At 36.9% G+C, this 13,317-nt stretch overlaps 1 protein-coding gene and 2 long non-coding RNA genes across 3 annotated transcripts in view; 2 read left to right on the forward strand and 1 right to left on the reverse strand.

Annotated features, from left to right (window-relative positions):
- LOC129746555 (uncharacterized) overlaps positions 1-13,317 on the forward strand; it is a 102,829-nt gene that overhangs the window by 73,855 nt on the left and 15,657 nt on the right. The gene's annotated exons all lie outside the window — the stretch shown is intronic.
- LOC129746554 (tyrosine-protein kinase-like otk) overlaps positions 1-13,317 on the reverse strand; it is a 215,391-nt gene that overhangs the window by 72,068 nt on the left and 130,006 nt on the right. Inside the window, exons 6-7 of the mRNA XM_055740249.1 lie at positions 4,929-5,348; positions 4,658-4,801 (exon numbers count right to left, since the gene is read on the reverse strand). Of these exons, the coding sequence (XP_055596224.1) occupies positions 4,658-4,801; positions 4,929-5,348 (564 nt within the window). The remainder of the gene's footprint in view (positions 1-4,657; positions 4,802-4,928; positions 5,349-13,317) is intronic.
- On the forward strand, positions 9,909-11,193 carry LOC129746556 (uncharacterized). Its single transcript, XR_008737318.1, has 4 exons — positions 9,909-10,101; positions 10,162-10,608; positions 10,669-10,863; positions 10,924-11,193. It is a non-coding gene; the product is annotated as an uncharacterized LOC129746556 (long non-coding RNA).

A 13,317-nucleotide genomic window follows, 5' to 3' on the forward strand; every position in this document is an offset into this window, starting at 1 on the left:
AATCACCCATACGTTTCACCCGGGAAACATCGTCGAGGGAAGCTTTGCCCACATCGACAGCCGAGAAAGACTCTCGCAGCTATGGCTGACGTGTTAGTGACCTTTATGGTCGTCGTACAGCATCAGGGTCTGGTCCTGACGCGAAACGTTGCTGGTTGTAGCATGGGGCAACTGGCAAGCCAGCATTCCGAGCGCAGGCGCTCTTCGAACCCTTGTCAGCTGATGGCCACCAAGATCAAGTGAGTTTGATCTCTTTACTCGGAAAAAAAAAATGCGAAAATGAAAGTTTAAGTTTTGTATTGTTATAGCACTTTTATTATTAGTGCGAGGTTCCTCTTCGCACTTGTTACGAATATTTGTTGTTGTACTAAGAAAATCAATAACAGGTTATCCAGCCGAAAGCTGTTAGGCCGAAAGGATGTTAGGCCGAATGGTCACTAGGCGGAAAGATCATCAGGCCAAATGTTCGTTAGGCCGAATGACCATCTGGCCGAACGGTCATTAGGCCGAATGGTCGTTAGGCCGAACGGATGCTAGGCCGAATAGTCATAAGGCCGAATGATCGTAATTAATGATTGCTAGGCCGATAAGACATCTTTCACACGTGTCTGCTAGTTAGGCCGAATAATCATCAGGCCGAAGGGACAATAGGAAGAATTAACGATAGGTCGAATGGAAGTAAGGCTGAATGGCCATTAGGCTGAATGGCCATCAGGCTGAATGGTCGTAAAGCCGAATGGATGCTAGGCTGCTAGGCCGAATGGTCGTCTAGCCGGTCTAGCATCCATTACAAAAACGACCATTCGGCCTTATCTCCATTCGTCCTCATATCCACTTGGTCTGACATTTAGCTTAACAATAATTCGGCCCAACGACCATTTGGCCTAACAATCATTTACCCCAACATGCAAACAAGCGTTAATATGTCTTATCGGCCTTGTATACATTCGGCCTTACGACCATTCGGCCTGATGATTATTCGGCATATCGTCCACTCAGCCTTACGACCATTTGGCCTGATGACCATTCGGCCTAACGATCATGCGCTCAAATGATCTTCGGCCAAATAACCTTTGGTCAAACGTCATACTCGCCCGAATATCCTTCGGCCTGTTAACCCAGCCTAGCGACCCCGGCCTAGCGACCCTCGGCCTACCATCTTCCGGCCTATCGGCCTTCGGCCGAATGTCCGACCCCACTGGGAGGTCATCGAAGCAGGAACCAAAGCCATTGGAAGGTCGTCGGTGCAGAGCCTTTGAGAGGTCGTTGTACCGGGGCCAGTCGGCGAACCGGGAACCATGGAAGGTTGTCGAACAAGGAACCAACTGGAAGGTCGTCGGACCAGAAAGCCAGATGGAGATCGATGAGCCAGGAAACACGGGTGGTCGTCGTACAGGTGCCATGAAAGGTCATTGGGTCGGATTCATGGGAAGCGAACCGGAATTCATTGGTAGGTCGGTGAGATTGGACACAGCGGAAAGTCATCGTTCCGTATCGAGGCATCGGGTGAAAAGAAGAGCGTCGAGCAGGATCCAAACAAGGTCGTCGGATCGGTGCAATGGAAGGTTGTTGGACTGGAACCACCGCCGCAGTTGTCAGGCCAGAGCCATTGGGACGTATTCGGACCGAAAACCATGGAATGTTGGCCGGCTGGTAATAAACCAGGAATCAGGTGGTCGTCGGACCGCTGGTGCGGGATTGAAGAGGAGCAGCTCCATCTTCAGGAGGAGCCGCCAAAATTAGTTGAGGAGGAGTGTTGAGATTTGCCTCATATCATCGAAGGAAACGATGCGACAAATAACAACATACACATTATTAATAAAAAAAATAGTTACGTAACCCATAGTACTTTGAAATAGACAAGGTAGGCGGAACAAGGATTCCGCCCACTTCAACTGTGTTGGTGAAAGGCTCCAAAAAATAGTTAGGAGAATTGTTAGCAAATGTATGGAATTAATCTAAAAATCTTATTTTTCAAAGAATTGGTAAGCAATAAAATTTTGAAAAAATTTTGATCTTATGCTTTTAAATACCATTAACCATGTTGGCTCTTTGAATTATTAAAAAGTTTTAATGGGGGGTTTTTTTGGCGCCTCGAAAACAAAAAAAATGTTGATTTTTGTAATTTGATAGTCAGTTCTTGTGAAAATTTTTAAAATTATCTCACAAACCGACTAATAGTTATCAAAATATTGTATACACTTCTTATTTCATGAAATCTTTGCCAAGAATGCAGGAGTTTTTTTCGCTGATTTTATCATACATTCGGGGACGACAACTAAATTCTCTTTTTAATGTTCACAATTTATGTACAATACTAGGAAATTCAATCAATCTTTGATTTCAAGAACTTTTCAGTTGGCTTATTAAGACAAAATTAATGATTTTGATTTCTATTCCATAGAAAACCAGTAATATTTCATAACCATTTTTGTTTGTAGTAGGAATGCCGTGTACATACACGGAGTTGCCAAATGAGGTTAAGCGCAATGGCCTAGGGGCCGTTCAAATATTACGTAACGCTATTTTCGAGCATTTTCAACCCCCCCTCCCCCCTACGTAACACATTCATCGCAAAAATTTTAAGCAAAATACACAAAGCGTAACAAACTGCTATACCCCCTCCCCCCCCCCCCCCCTAAAAGCGTTACGCAATATTTGAATGGTCTCCTACCTGTTATATTTTAAAGTACTATGAACGTAACCATGGTTTTTATATAAAAAGACAGTTAGAGAAAGTGGATAAGAAGTGAAGCAGGCGTTGGACGTAAAATTTTTTTATCTCATGTCAAAATTTTAAATTGTTATTTTTATTTTCGACATGAAATAAAATGTAAAGTGCTATTATTGAAATAAAAAGGATGTCCAAGACCAGGAAACTGTGTTCTTCAATACGATCGATTTCCCGGAAGAATCTTCATGGAAAATGGAAGCAGGTAGCTAAGTTTTCTTCAATTTTTAATTTATTCCCAGAAGTTAAAAGATAATAAGTTGCAACCAGAAAATCGACAGATACATTATCGGATTGCGGTACAGAAATTTCATTAAATGGATTATTGGACAACTTTCGTGTCGTTTGTTTGGTAATAACATTATCATTAAGTTTGACTCCTTCTCCATGTGATTTCAAATTTAAATAAAGTAATGTTTACGTCAGATTTGAACGAAATTCTTGCATATCAACGTTAATATGTATTTCAGAAAATTTAAAATCGACCAAAACATGAATTTTGCTTGAGCTTCAATTTTTGCAAGATCAAAAATAGTAAAATACTACAGTATGAAAATATGTTGAAATATAGGAGCTTATTGAAAGAAGAATAGTTAAATGCAATAAAAAATAATTAAAGGTCCCTGTTTTGAAAAAAAAAAGGGAAAAACGGGTAAATGATAAAAAAAAAAATATCAATTGCATCCAAATTTTTGACTTTGCAATAGTTTTTATCAGTTTTTTCAATACGTTGGGTAACTACTTTAACACTTGACATGATAGAACCATCGTACACATATTTTGCATCTTTATTCTTAAAAAAGTTAGCCCATTTTCGACGTCTAAAAACTTTTTTATCTTTATTCGATTCAAATTGCAGTCTCTGGATGAAATATTTGTTATAATTTAGGCTTCAACCCGTTTTCAAAAGAAATCGGCCGAAGGAAACCAAAGTTATCAATGAAAAACTGGGTTTTCATGTTTCTCCCGAACAAAATGTCTAAAAATCCCATACAAATTTCAGGCTTGTTGAGCGACCCCTTCCCGTGATCCGATCTGGCCCTAATGTTGCATGAGATCTTGCACTAGGCCTAGGATCAATTTTAGCCTGCAGCGCATAACATTTTACAGGTTTTGAATTTCCCATACAAATTTGGGGCAGTCTATTGCAGAGGTAACCTTGGTCTTAAAGCACAACATTATTCCTTCATCCTTTCTCTCTTATCAAATGTATCATTTGACTACCAGGACGTGACCGGCACCGTTATTGATGTTCAAAGGAAGAGCATCAGTTTTGGGCATTGTGGATGTGCTGTCAAATTCAGACACCATTATTTTGATCTTTTAACAAAACAGATGGCCTCGGCAATCGCAGAATAGCAACCATCTGCGATGTGGAACTTGTTCTACTGAGCCACGCCTGCGACCCCTTTTCTGAAGCTAAGCTTAGGTAAAAAGACAGTTAGATGAAGTGAATAAAGTCATTCCTAATTCTACCCTCAAATAGAAAAGAGTCTCTTTTTTCCACTGTCCAAAGTGCTGCATCAACAGAAATTGATCGCACAGCATAGCGATTTGTTCAAATTCAGGATGTTTTAAGTGGTTGTGTTTTTAATTAAAATTCTGCAAACTTATTTGGTAATTTTTACCACGAGACAGAATCGTGGCAAAAATTTGTGGCAAACTCATTCGAACCTCGATACCTTGAATTTGACTGGTAGTGAGAAGTGGATCTACAGACTGTCACGTTTTTAAGTAAGAATTACAATTTAGATGGTATAAAAATAATGTTTTTGGATAACTATAGTTTTTTTTTTCGAACTAAAGCGCTTGGTTCCTGCTTTAATATTTGCTCTAACAACAAACTTTCAAAGAAATTGCCAACGGATGCGTCGTCGTAACACAATCAATTTTCGATAACAAAACGCACAAAGAGAACCAACTTACATATTATTTGCAGCTCGGCCGTGTTGGACGTTACCAAAAATTCGCTGCCGTTGTTGGTCAACTGGCAGTCGTAGCTGCCTTCATCGCTAGCGATGGCCGCCGTAAACACTAGCGATCCATTGTTCCGGTCCACGTAGATGCGAGCTGTGCAAATTGAGATAAACGAAAAATGGAATAATAGTTAGGTATGAGTAGGTGAAAAAACATCAGGATACGAGTTGTTATGTTCTCCCGTGGAGAATGAACGAACAACACCATCGATAAAACTCACCATCCTCTCGGAACATGGAGCTCTCGGTGGCTCCATCGTCAGATGCCATTGCAGCTTCCTGTGCCCTTCCGTCCCACTTCCGGATCACCTTGCCATCTTTGCGCCAGTATAGGAGGAGCGGCCCAGAGTCCACCGAGGAACTGGCCAGCGGTTGGAAGCCGCAGTTGAAAATGGCCGGCGAGCTTTCATTGACCACGACATTGACCGGATGGTCCACGATCTGAACCGGTGGCACTAGCGTAGTCAGCATTCCCAGTGGACTGCTGGCATCGGAATCGGGTGAGATGGGAGACGGTGGTGAAGGTGCCGTTAGGGCAGCTGCGACTCCCGACAACGAGAGTTGCTTATCGCCACGTTTGCCCCGGCACAGCAACGAATTTCGGCTTTTGCTGCAGTCGATTTTGGGACCGGTGTTGTCCGCTGGAAGAAGAAGGAAAAGGAATAGGGACGATATGAGAGAGTGTGAATCAACAAAAATCGCAACAACAATAAAGCTGCAAGACTAAGCTGCTGCTGTAGGTAGTAATTTAAGGATTATTACGTTTATGACGGGATGGGGTGCACTTTATGAAGATCTTGCTTTATGTGTTGATTTTATTACATAGGTTTTCCGTGAAAATATGGGTATAATCTTATTACTAGTCACATTTGTTTGTTTGGTTTTATTTTTAGTTTCACAAAATTTTCTTAAAAATTCATTAATCAACCTACAAAATGCACATCTCAATAAAAAACTGCATGCGGACGAGCATGCCAATGACTGCAAGTTCAGGTCAAGTAGGTCATGGACTGTACTTTTGCAAGGAAAAAGCAGTATAAAATAGTTATTTATGCAACAAGTTGCAAAAGGTGTATTTTTCCAACACGAGTTGTAAATTTAAACAACGAGGCGTGCCGAGCTGAACTATTACGTCCAGTGCTGGAAAAATCGAATTTTTCTACGAGTTACAATTTTTTTTATAATTTCGATTTTTTTTTGTTAAATAAACAAATTTTATCGTCAAGAAGTACAACCTAACCAAAAACCAAAAAATATTTCTAAATAGTAAGCTCTGAAGTATAACTGTTATCATTTTTAATACGAATATCCAGTTTCGTGGACGTGGAAGCAGCAGCAGGAGTACTGCCGCTCATAGCAAGTCCGTCCCATTTGCGTTTTTGTGGAGTTGAGAGAACAGCAATTGAAATTTGTAACTCATTTTGTAGAATTTTGTATTTTCCGCAGTTTTGATGGAAGCAATCAACAGGGTTTGTTATTTAAGTGATAAAAAAATATTTTTGCATCATTGCTCGTTAAAAAATATCGAAATTTGGTCTAATTGTGTTTTCAAAATTATACTCTGGGACGCTCATGCGATTATTTTCACGGTAGGCATCTAGCAAGAATAATAGCAAGCCAGTCCCGTTCCACAGCCAACTGTAAGCGCTGATGAAAAACAAGGCTAGAAGGAGGGCTTATCCCAGTTTGCCGAAACCTATTTCTAGAACAACCTAGGGTTAGCGTTCCAGATTGACCAGTTCTAACCAGGCTACCGGATTTTTCAGAGAAAAATTGGGAAATGCCCGGTCTGGTCTGGTTGCCCGGATATCGAGGAAAAAGCCCGGATTTTGTCCGGATTTTTTTCACAATTCTAGCAAAATCCAAACCTTAAATTCTTATTTGGATCATGAAATGTACGATTTTTGGGACAAATGATTTCAAATAAAGAATATTATTGAAAAAAATTACTTCAAAAATAAAATCTAAAAACTTTGCATGCATTTTTCAAATTGGTAAATACCGGGTTGCTAGAAATTTTTGCGTTTGAAATTCCATAATAATTCCCGTTTTTTCTCGTTTAAAAAGGATGATTTTCAGGTTTTATTATACTGCTTTCATAATATAAAAGCATGTTGATTGATGATTAAGTTGTATAGTTTGTAAAAAAAATCAAACTAACTTATCAATTTGATTGGGGATTTACCTTATAAAACTTAAAGTTATCAGATTGCAGGAAAATATTAGTCATTTTATAAGCGCAGTTTGTTTTTTTGTACAAATTCAAAGACATGTTTTAGAAAAAAAATTATAAAGGTACACCGGGGCAAGTGCAAACGTTCAGCTTTTTCCTAAATAAAAAAAAAAAAGTTCTTCAAAAAATTGTTGTTTAGGCCCAAACAAACAATCTGACCATGGAAACTAAATGTTCCTCAAATTATTTACCAAATTCACCGTGATGTTTGTTTGCACACGAATTTAAGTGCATACTAGTGTGTTTTTATTTTGCAGATTTTTCCTACAAAAAAGGGCATTCAAATTCGCTTTTTTGTTGAAAAGTTAGTGTTTGGGTCTGATATTTAAGTGAAAGCAAGAATTTTTTGAGAAATTTTCAGTACACCCTAAAATTTGTTAAAATAATATTCACTCTTGTTAATCGACACTGCGGGTGTGGAGGATTAATGAAATGATGAATTGGTTAATAAAATATTATAAATAAATTTAATAAACAAAAATGATTGAAAGTGTAAATATTTAATTAATTACTTTATGTTTAAATCATAATTGAGTTTCGAATTCAAGCGTGTATATTCGGCCGACTTCCAGGGCGGCCAGCAAGCAAGAGAAAAATCAGTTGATTAACGGCCATTCTTGAAAACGGTTGCGTTTAAACTTGCGATTGTGATTTGTGGTTTAGAAAAAGTTTAAAAATAGAAAACATGGATTCAACAGGCGGATTCGACAGCGGGGTGAGTGCAAACGCACCTTCTAGCCATTTAACATCAGCCATTTCTGAATTTCATCTCCAAAACGATTTAGCATTATATTAGAATGGTCAGAAAGGCTACCCAAAGTTTTTTTTTGTTCCGATTATAGTCGCTTCACCTTTATGTCATTCCCGACTTATATCAACGATGCAGTTGGCGGACAGTCATTGAAGAAAAACTTATCCGGTACAACTGTGATTGATGTTTACTCTTGGGCTCGAACTCACGGACATCGGCTCAATAAGCAACTGACATGCCAACTGAGCTATATCACAAGCCCAAGGACATCCAAAGTGATGTACCGTAAACTGGGGGAACTTTGATCAACATGAAATTTTTGCAGATAATCATCATTAACTAAGTCTGAGAGATGAGTAGGCGATGCCTTGTGCGAGTCGCACGCGTTTTATTCCTACGTCCGCAAAAGTTTTGTTTCAATTAAGTTTTAGTTACAAAAATGAAAGCTAAACGATGAAGAGGTGCAACCACCACTGCGGTTTATCATTGGAGTGATTACAGGAAGGCGAGGGGTTATTTTTTCAATAAAATTGATAAGGGATTTCATTTAGAGTTCCTCTCCGAAAAAATGTAGTGTTCCTAGCTGATGGCTGCTAGTAATTGGAGATGAAATATTTCGATGACCTCTACACTTATTAAGAACGCAAATCTAAAAAGTTCTATCGGCCGTTGTTTATTCAAATCTGTGTATTCAAATGTTGTTTTGCTCGAGTTCGGCCAAGTTTCTTCTGTCACGTCAACGGCCAACCCTTTTGAAAGGGAGGAATAGCGACATCTGCCCGAGCAGACTTTGGTGCCCGAATCGATAGTAAAATGTAACCAAAATCAGCTATCAATGCCAAAATGATAGCATGATAAGGTTTCATGTTTTTTCCGATGCCAAAATTAGGTTTCATTTAAATATCAAAATTATGAAAGATGATGGCAAACCAATACTAAAATAGGGCATTGATAGTAAAATAATAGCTCTATTAGGTGCTAAATTTTCGATAATAGCTAAATAAGGTATCATTTAGGTTCCATTTATTTTAACCGATCACAAAAGTGAGATCAAAATGATAGCGTGATTTGGTATAAAATTTTCTGCAATGAAAAATCAGGTTTTTCAAATTTGATTTGAACTGGAAAAAAACGAACTCAGTCGTTACCAGCATAGTGCTCGGATAACTTTGTGTTTATGTCTCAGTAATAGCAAAATTAGGCTTCGTTAGGGTATCATTATTTATTTATTTACTTAAAAAATCAACACTTTTCGATTGAATTAAAACTGCTCGAATTAAAAGAAAGGTACACACTTTTAATGCAGAATGTTCAAGATACCTTTAATTAAAGGTATATCAATCCAAAAAAGTATTATAATCAATCCAATAACTGTGAAAAAGATATGATTCCGACATAAACGGATGTTTACAGCGACTTTTTGAGAATTTTCAACTACGATGTCGAGTTCATGTGCATCTTTTCCAATTGCAAATTTCTTTTAAACTAGCTAGGTTGACTTGACGGAAAACTCTACACGGAAAACTTACATTCCAAACAACCAGTTATGAAAAAAAACGGCGGTTAAAAATGAAGAAAAGGGAGTTTATTTACAAAAAACTAAAATTTACACATTTTATCAATTTTCTGCCCTTTATTCAATACAATTTAGCTCTATTTCGCATTCGGCTCATGAAAACTTGGGTAAAGTACTTGTTTGTTCTGGAATAAGTATATATTTTCGATAAAATCGGATCTCTTGTGTTACAACATAAATTATACCCAATAATCATTGAAAGACACCTTACTAATACTACCATAAACTTTTTTCCAAATTTTCTACGGTTCGAGCATTAAAGAAACGTATTTAACCAAGAAATCACTTGTCCAGGTTTTCAAAAAAAAAAAAAAAAAAAAAAAAATTCATAGAATAAATATGTGAAAAATTTAATCAGTATCATGTGTGCGTTCCAATGAAAAAATTGAATTTTCGATTTGTGATTTTTTTTATTATATAATTGAAAATCTATTACGCAGTAAATGAATGGTCGCAAAATATAGGCATAACTTATTAACCAATTTGCTGAACATCTAACTTTAATCACAGAGAAGCTCTGTGCTTAAATGTTCAAATGCATTTAATTTATAAGATGATGTATTCAAAATTTTACATTTACATTAACATTCACTTTTATTTTACATTCAATTATGACGTCGAAATTTCTAAGTTATCAAATTTTCAAATTTATTAATGCGAAAATTCAGATGAACGATTAAATGAATACTGGGCATATAATGTACTTCACTGTACCATTTGCGAATGCGCGCTTTAATCACAACAAAAACACAAAACAGACGAAATGTTCGATGGTTCGTTTCCAGTAGCCGATAGTTATTTGTAATATATTGCGCAGTTTTGCCCAGATTAACAGTAAGTACGATTGTAAAATCGATTTCCTTGGCCAGCGATTTATTTATTGATCCATTGCAGAAATCGGTACCTGTTATTATGACGTCGAATAGAGCAGAACTCTAGTAAACGTACGAAGGAGTTCGGAAGAAGGTAATCTACCTAAAGATCATCCTGCTGGAATCGCTTGCAACGTTAATATACCCATACTATAAACTTCTGAAACTTATTAGAACCGCACTTAAAGTCGTTGAAGTTCGACGGGCGAGTGTTTTTCTTGCTGTTCCTGTAGCGGCAAATGGCTATAGAGGCTTCACTCGCCGGCCATGGGACCCTCAAGGAGTGGCGGCATTTTTTCGGGGCCGTTCCACAATCATCTTTTAAACAAGTTAACCAAACAAACCATCTTATCGGGGAATGGAGGAGGTACTGAGAAAAAGCTGATTATTAGTCAATCATGAATATGAACATTAAAGATTATTTAGTGATCTTGTTCAGTACTGAAATATGCGCTTCGGATTTGGCGAGGTAAGTTGATTTTGTTAATGAGAAAAATAGCAGCCATTTTATCTAAAAATAATATTCCAGGTGTAGCTAGCAAGGGAAGAACATTCTCAAGAGTTCTACACTATTGAAGATTTTCCCTATTGGAAAATATGGTGTGACTGTGTCAAGAAATTCTAATACTAATTTTGGAAGACATCGGACAACATGAGAGAACGATGAATATGGATCCTTATCCTCAATCCGTAGCATCCTTCAAAGCAGAATAAGATCGCTTAAGTATGGTTCGAAAAAAGATCTCAGGTTCCACATTTAAATTTCTTTTTTTTTCTTCTATAGAATTATCGTCTATGGAGATAAAATGGGAAAAGACATTCAGGCCTCTTGTTCAACGCTACTCTCAGAAGAAGCTGATCTACACTTCTCGGATTTAGCACCAACACTTCATTGCCCTCCAAGCTGCCATTTCGACGTACGTTTGCGTCGCTGCCAAGAAACTCACCGATTCACTAGCTCAAAAACTTATATTTGATAAGTGGAAAATTGTTCAAGAAATGGAATTCTTCCTTTAATGGCATCCTGTTGATCAATACCGATGTAATGAGTCAAATATTATTATCAATGACAGTAATGGAGAAAGCGCGGATATGCGAATAGACCAATCCACCGGAATTAAATCATGGAAATAAAATCGATCTGTTATGGAACGTTCATAAAAAAAATATCCGAAAACGATTTAGCCGAGGAAATTTTCGACCAAAATAAACGCTACTAAGAGAGAAGACAGGTTCTACGAAAATACTAAGGATTAACAAAGGGTAGCTATTTTCACAATCGAGTGTCATGTGAGTTGAAGTCGTATGAATAGTATAAGTTAGGGCGTTTAAGTGTGGTACATTACATGCCCGTGAACATACTCATATGAATGGAATTTCATAACACACATATTCCCAAGTGGCACACACTATAACGCCGTGATGTGTATACCACCAATATGCGTACCTACAATCTTAATGCTGTTTCCGGTTTGTGGAGGTTATTTTTTTTACTGCTTGCCAAACTATACCAGCAGACGATAATAGATAAACAAAATAAGTTGCTATGAAAGATTCTTTTAACCTTACAACACTGGAATATTTCAGTGAGATAAAAGCTTTCGAAATCAAAACGAAACATATTGAATGTGCCCGTGGTTGTAACTGCATATGTTAACCTTGCCATGAGTTTTGAGTCAACCGTGACCCTGAAAACGTGTTTAAACATAACTACACAGCTTGCAGCTTTCATTTATAGACCCTGTTCGATTTTGGCAACACGCCTATAAATTTTGTGTTGCCAAAATCGAACGGTTTTTGTCACTTTTTTATTTTAATTTCAAATTAATCAAACTTAATGTAAAACATAATATAAGCAAAAAATTTCTTAGTTTGGCTAAATTATATTAGTTTTAAGTAGCAAAAATGAAAAAAAAAAACATTTTTTTACTGTTTGTACCTAACTAATATAATTGAGCCAAATTAAAAGTGTTTGAACATTTTATGTATTACATTAATTTTGAATAATTTGTAATACCTAATATCGTGACAAATAAAAAACCATGTTTTTTGGATGTTGTTAAAAATTAACGATTTTGCACGGATGTACCCAACATCGAACGGAGTCTGTATATATATATCAACTTTCGATAAGAAAAAAAATTAAAATTTGTAAAATAAATAGATCATTTTTAATGATTATTTATTTTATAATATTAGATTATATTCGATTTAGGAAACTTTAATAATGCATGTTTTCCATAAAATATAAAGACTATGTGGGGCTTTTCCATTTTTCTTCACCAATTTATTTTAAAATTGCTCGTCACGAATTCACGACACCGAAATCTAAGACCACAGACTATCTGCTAAACCTATTAAAGGATAGTTTGATTTCATTGCTATAATGTTACCAGTTTGTTAATATTGCTTTCACATAATTTAAAATTCCTAATATCGATTGACATTTTTTTGAAAATCATATGCGACCTTTCGATACATTCCTGGAAATGAATTGAGAGAAAACACATAAATAGATTGTATACATAAAGGCGTTTTGATGCGATGATGGTATTTGCTGAAGTATTATGAAGATTTCCTCACAGTTGCATAAGGATAGGCGATTTCGCTATGTGTATGAAAATCGTTTCCGCTAAGCACAAGTAAAACAAATTAATAATTAACTTTTTTCGTTTGAAATAATCATAAACACGAGATATACTATCTTGCTATGAATCAAAATGTGGTATCATTGTGCCCGAATAAAGTTGGTACAGTACCAAAGTTTTCCTCTAATTTAGCATTTGAGGATACCGCAGCTCTGCTAAATTTTACTTTCAATAAAAGCTTGTTGATACCTCGTTTAGGCAGCCTTTTAAAAGAAATTTCGAAACCACAACGATACCAATTTTAGGATGTTCTCGAAGCCAAAAAATGGCAGCATTGTGCTCTCAAAACGCTTTCTGAAACGTTGGCTGAATGAGGATACCTCGATTATGCCGAGTGTAGGTTTCACTAATACCTTAATGATGCCTCGTTAAGCCAACATTTTAAAACGAGTTTTGATGGCACAACGATACCAAATTTTGGTTCCTATGAACACCAAAAAGTGGCATCATTATGCCCTCAATAATCGTTTTATAACGTTGGCTAAACGAGGCATCATTAAGGTTTCAGTGAAACCTACACTTGGTATAAT

The sequence above is a fragment of the Uranotaenia lowii genome, chromosome 2 (assembly GCF_029784155.1).
Source record: "Uranotaenia lowii strain MFRU-FL chromosome 2, ASM2978415v1, whole genome shotgun sequence".
Lineage (NCBI taxonomy): Eukaryota > Metazoa > Arthropoda > Insecta > Diptera > Culicidae > Uranotaenia > Uranotaenia lowii.